At 39.1% G+C, this 6,125-nt stretch overlaps 1 protein-coding gene across 1 annotated transcript; it reads right to left on the bottom strand.

The window, feature by feature from the left end:
- Positions 1–690: 690 nt before the first annotated feature.
- On the bottom strand, positions 691–5,025 carry ccdc174 (coiled-coil domain containing 174). Its single transcript, XM_042405281.1, has 11 exons — positions 4,887–5,025; positions 4,577–4,684; positions 4,374–4,474; positions 4,228–4,286; positions 3,983–4,136; positions 3,308–3,403; positions 3,081–3,217; positions 2,867–2,961; positions 2,409–2,553; positions 1,942–2,094; positions 691–1,315 (listed from the first exon to the last, which is right to left on the bottom strand). The coding sequence occupies exons 1-11, from the start codon at positions 4,926–4,928 to the stop codon at positions 744–746; spliced, it is 1,662 nt and encodes a 553-aa protein (XP_042261215.1). The 5' UTR covers positions 4,929–5,025; the 3' UTR covers positions 691–743.
- Positions 5,026–6,125: the final 1,100 nt, after the last annotated feature.

Below are 6,125 nucleotides of genomic sequence, written 5' to 3'. Positions count from 1 at the left end.
ACTGTGTTCAAAATCATCTAACTGGACTTAGAAACTGAAACTGTTAAAATTTGAGAATAACCAGCTCAAATATACACAGCGACTCAAACACATCTCTCTGTTGTGTATTATTTGCACGGCTTTCTCCTTATCCTGGGCCTGTGTTGGAGGAAAGAGACAGGAGGTGCAACAAGGATGTGTCCATTCAGGCATCAGGGAACAACAAATGAAGAGGTTCAGATCAGGTTACTTCAGCAGGACAGTAAAATCCCCTGCATTTAATTTCACAGAATATCTGAACCATATATATGCGCGCTCACCTTCATCAGCTGCCTTTCCCTAAATGCCAGGAGAGGATTTATGGATACATTTTAAATTTGTTAAACAATCTTAAAATGTTTGCATTGTCAATTCAAGCACTATAAATAACAGAGACAAAGACGCTGCTGTAAACAACCAGCATATTCAGAGATGTAGTTTAAATAAAAAGGTGTACAGTACCATCTAGTGGTTGTTGGCATATCACAACTCTGCTTCATAGAGTGGGGGCTTCACTGTATGTGTACAGTATTCAAGATGAAACTAAATATTTAAGTAAATGAACCCTTTCACAATAAAAAGAACCAAACAAGTCAGAATAACTTAAATTGTTGATATTTATTAAAAACTAAAACTACAGAGCTGAGATGTTTTGCTCTGTTTTTTTCTCAATATTTACACTCATAATATGAACCAACTACACAGCAAACATGATATTTCAGAGATCAGGTAGAGTTCCTGAAGAAGGACAGCATGTCATCCAGATTCTGAGAAGCACCCTGAGGGGCCTGCTGGGCTTGGCTGTGGTCTGTGGGCTGGGGGGGCTGCTGAGGTGGATACTGGGGTGGATACTGGGGTGGATATTGGGGTGGATATTGGGGTGGATATTGGGGTGGGTACTGTGTGGGAAAGTGAGGGGGCAGGTGAGGTGGAAATGTGAACTGAGGAGGAGGTGGAGGAGGAAACGGAGGATAAAACTGAGGAGGGGGATGCTGTAGGTTGACAGGAGGAGCAGACACAGGAGCTGACGGTGTTGGCTCTGAAGGTGCTGGAGGATTTTGTTGAGGTTGAGGAGGTGGAGGAGTAGTTTTAGGCTCAGGGTGTGGTTCTGCCTTGCTCTCAGAGATTCCTGCTGGGCCTTTTGTCCACGTGAAGGACATTTTGGAATTTTTCTTCTGCTGCATCTCAGTCTTCTCTGATCTTGGTCTCTTCTCATTACTAAAGTAAGCAGAGGGAGGTGCAAACTCTGAATCTCGCTCTTGCCGACGTCGAGTTTTCCACTCGCTAAACATAGACTCTGTACGAAAAAATAAAAAGGTGGTGTTAATGGACCAAGCACACATTTCTAAGACAGAACAGTAACCCTGATCTTTGAAAGTCAGAACCACAACAGGCATCTAAATCTTTGAGAGATGCAATTCTTTATTCAGTTTAAATTTTTGTGTTATCCTTAATATGTTTCTTATAAATGACAAAGCACAGCTCTAAACAAAAAGAACACAAAGAGGGAAGAGAGAGATAAAGATCCTATAATTCATACTTATAATTCATCAATTCTTAACATGCCAAATGAAAATGTATTGTATAGGTGACTTGCCACTGAGAATTAAGGGAAAGATTACTGCGAAAACAATGCCTCACACCTAAAGTGTACAACAGCCAATAGTACCGAGTGATCTGAATGAGATGGAAAAATTAATAGTGAAATAAATAACATCAAGTAGATTTTTAGTGAAGTAGTGCATACTCCTATCTGTCAATAATATCATTATTTACTCAATTCAAGTAGACTTTTACACCAGTCTTAGTAAAACGTCAGGAAATTAAACATCCGTCTTGTGCAGGTTATTTGTTTCCAACATACTTTCATTGTACTTATAATGAGCTGAATTTCAAATATTTAATATTTAGTATTTAGTTTACCTTTGCCTCTGTCCCATTCTCTGACATGAGGAACTCCTGGTTTAGTGTCCTTCCTTTCCTGAATCTCCACTTCCACCTTCTTCAGTATGCTGACCTCTGGACAGTCCTCAGGTGGAGGCGGAGGTCCTATTAATTCACCTTCCTCCTCCCCTCCTATGACAAACAGTTCACAGAAATCACTCATGGGATCATTAAAGGTGCAATATGTAAGATTTGAGCAGAATTTTTAGTTTAAAGCATTCAAAAACTAACCAAAATTATCAACCAAATGCAAAGAAATAACAGTTTTTATGTCAAGGATGTCTATGTATTGTGTTGCAGAGTGGGGGACTGTGATTTCTGGTGATATGCTGCCCCATTGTGTTTGGATCAGGTGGCCAAATCTTACACATTGCACCTTCAAAATGCAATATACATTTTACATAAACAGCTTAATTTCTATAATATCAAATAATGTGGTTTCTGACCTTCATTCTCCTCTTCTTTCTGCTCTTCCTCAGTGCCGTTCAGGTTTGTCTTCATCTTCCTCTGCCTGACTTTGGCCAGTCTGGCCTGCAGGATGGCCTGCCTCTTTTCCTTCAGTCGTTCCCTCTTACTGCGCTGATCTGTTGTCTGAAGGATGAATGTAAAAGAGAAAAACAAAGATTAAGCAAAAAGTGAGAGAGACATTAGATTCAGAATTTATTTTATTTACGAAATAGAAGACATTCAAGTGTGCCGCAGCATCGTCTAAGCTGGGAACAGTTGTGTTGGACAAAACTAAATAAACAAACATATATATAATAAACACTTCTATCATTGCTTATTACACAACTAACAGAGTCTTAAGTCTGGAGCGGTATGTGGATGAGGTGTGATCATAGGAGGGTGGTTGTATCATGGAGTTTAACATTTCTGTGTTTTACAGCTGTGATTGGCAGCTCACCTGGTCTCTGAGCATGTCCAGAGTTTCTCTCTGCTTTCTACGCTGCTCTTCATCCTGAGCAAACGCAAAGTAGCCTACACCAAGCTCCCGAGCCTCTGAGATGAAACAAATAACAAACAAATAAAATGTTGTTTTTTTTTTTTTTTTTTACAGCACAAGACTGACAACCCAAACCCCTCAAGTCCAAATGTGTGCAGAAACGTAGCGTAGTAACCTTGCCCCCTCATATCCTCATAGTGGATTGGTCCAACAGGCTTCTTCATAGCTTCCTCTTCCTCCCTCTCCCACTCCTGCCTCTGCAGCTCTCGACGCATGTCTTCTGAGAGTAAAGTCTTCTCAGCTGAGGCTTTTCTACATGGCAAAGTTGCAGATATCAGTATGACAACAAAATACAGTCTCCAATCTTAGGAAACCTTTAGTGTGTTCATATTTGTAAAATACCCTTTTCCTTTTAGGTCTTGGTCCATTTTCTTAAAATCTGGAAGGTCTTTCTTCATGCATCTTCGAGATCGTCCCAAAGCATCTACAAAGTCCACCCTGCAGAGAAACAACACAGTAACACCCACTTAGAGGTCTGAAATGGTGAAATACTTCAGACATTATAACTATGTAATAATTGTTACATTTTTTTATTATTTAGAATTATTTAATTCAGGTTAGAAGTGGAGTATGTGATTCTACTTTAAAATAATTAACTTGGATTTAGGGCTGCAACTACCAATTATTTTAATTAACAATTAATCTGTTGATTCATTTCTCGGTTAATTGATTAAACGAAACAAAAATGGTAAAAATGTCCATCAAAGATCAAGGTGAAGTCCTAAAATGTCCCAATCAACGATCCACAATAAAAAGATATTCAGTTTACTATCACAGAAGACTAAATAAACCAGAAAATATTCTTCAAAATGAGAAATCGATTATCAAAATAGTTGCCGATTCATTTTCTGTTGATTGATTAATGAACTAATCATTGCAGCTCTACTTGAATTATTCAGCATTTTATAATTACAAAATTGTTATACACAGATCTATATTCATTATGGAAACAAATAACAAACCAAAATGACATATTTCAAGAATGAGACCCTTGAAATTGAAGTGATCAGACGTTACCATTCCTCATCTGGGGCCTGAGGAGGAGGGACAGGAGACAAACTGCCTCTTTCCTCGTCCTCTCTTTCTGTTTCCTTCTGTGCAAGTGTTTCTCTCTTTTTGTCAATAATCTTCTGGGTGAAATCAACCAGGAACAGTCCCTCTGTCTCTTCATCTGAAACATTGCGAGACAGGATTAATACAAAGTACATACAATTTGTCCTTCACACTAGACACCAGCAGGGTATAATTCATATGTTACCAACCTGGAAAGTCTCCTTTTGTCATCTGCTCATAGAGTTTGGCTTTCTCCTCCAACCTGCGTCTGTTATGAGAGAAGAAGGATGAGTCTGAGGGTTCAGTCACTACTGTGTACTGACAGTCAGTCTCCTGTTTAATGTGCTCAACTCACTTTGATGAATCGAGGCTGTTCTGCTCCTCAGCCAGCTGCTCTGCATCTTTCTCTGCTCTTCCTGAAACACCAGCGTTTTGCTTGCTCCAGACATTAGGTTTCTACACAAGGACATGAAGACAAAAAACTTCCATCTGTCATTCAGCTACACAAGCAGGTAAAATGAATATGTCCCCAAAAAAGAACATATACTCTCACATTACCTTGACTTTGGGTTTGGATTTGAATCCAGCACCAACATCTTCTCGCCCAAGTTTTTCCTGTTTGAATTGCTCCTGCTTTCTGTAGAGTTCAGCTTTAAGGTCCACTAGCTGTAAGAAACAAGGCAGAAATATCAGTCGGACAACTTTCTCTTCAGCTACTAAAATCTATTGTAACTCGGTTGTATTTGCTCGCAATTTAGCCTGACAGCAAGTGAGCTAACGTTAGCTGTTTTTAGCATTTATTGAACGTCACACGGCCACACAGGGTATCAATAAGATGTTTATATAGCTGCTTATGTACACAACTCACCGATGAAGCAGTCACGTCAAATGGTTTCTTCTTTTTATCCATGTTTATTATCTCTTTTCTAAGCTAACTGCACCATCATATTCGACTATGTAAACTGTGTCTGACTTCTTCTTTGGTGTTTGTCGCGCTGGCATAACGTTGCTTTACCGCCAACTAGTGGCCGCCTTCTTCTTCTTCGCCGCCACCAACTGTTGAATTACATAGTTCTTGAATCCTTGTTATTAAACCCGTGTTTTATAGATAAGTGACGACCTATTTAAAAAAAAGAATTTCCAGAGTCATTTGTAAAGAGTGTTTTCAAGTTTATGCGTTCAATCCCTTTATGTTCCAGTTCATTCTTTAACAACTGTCTTGTATATTTGAGACAATGAAAAAAGATGTGATCCACAGTTTCCATATGATTGCAGCTATCACAAGTTCCGGTCAGATGTTTCCTGAAGTGTAGAGAAGAGTTTAGTTTTCTTTGTCCCAGTCTTATTCTGCTGATCAGGCACTAATTTCTCCTGTTTTTCCCCTGCGCCCTTCCCTCTCCAACCTCTTCTTGAATCTGATATAAATAGTATCCCGTAGCCTTTGCCACTGTGCCTTAATCCTGCTCCATATAAGCTTTTGCTTCTATCTTGCTTCTTGCTATTACAACTTCTACTTGGTTTCAAGCTAATCCATTTTTGGAAAAACGATCAACAACCTCATTTCCCTGGATGCCCACATGTGCTGGTACCCATAAAGACAGTACATCAATTCCTAATCTAATAATTCTATATAACTATTGCATAATGTCATAAAGGATGTGCTGTCTGCATCTTGAAGAGGTATGCTTGAGACTAGCCAGGGCTGCACTTGAGTCTGAGCAAAGCAGTATATGCAGAGGACTGACTTCCTCTATCCATTGCAGGACTAACAAGATTGCCATCATTTCAACTGCATATACAGATATATGATCTATAGTTCTTTTGTTCACCTTGACTCTTGACTCTGGGACATGAAATGCACTACTTGTTTGCCCATTCTCTGGATTTTTTGACCCATTTGTACAAATTGCCAATATCTCTCATGTAATACAATGTTCACATAAGTCTGCTTTTTTACTTGAATGAACATGATCCAAAATTGAGAAATCAATAGACGGTTGAGGCAGTCGCCATGTTGCAACAGCTGGAATTAAAACAGTTTAACTAATATCCCAATCATTAACTTCCAATTCCTTAGTTATATCTGATATGACTGTGCAAAAACTCC

The sequence above is a fragment of the Thunnus maccoyii genome, chromosome 3, assembly GCF_910596095.1.
Source record: "Thunnus maccoyii chromosome 3, fThuMac1.1, whole genome shotgun sequence".
In the NCBI taxonomy this organism is placed as follows: domain Eukaryota; kingdom Metazoa; phylum Chordata; class Actinopteri; order Scombriformes; family Scombridae; genus Thunnus; species Thunnus maccoyii.
Note: the sequence above shows the minus strand (reverse complement) of the source record. Positions and strands in the feature narration are given on the sequence as shown.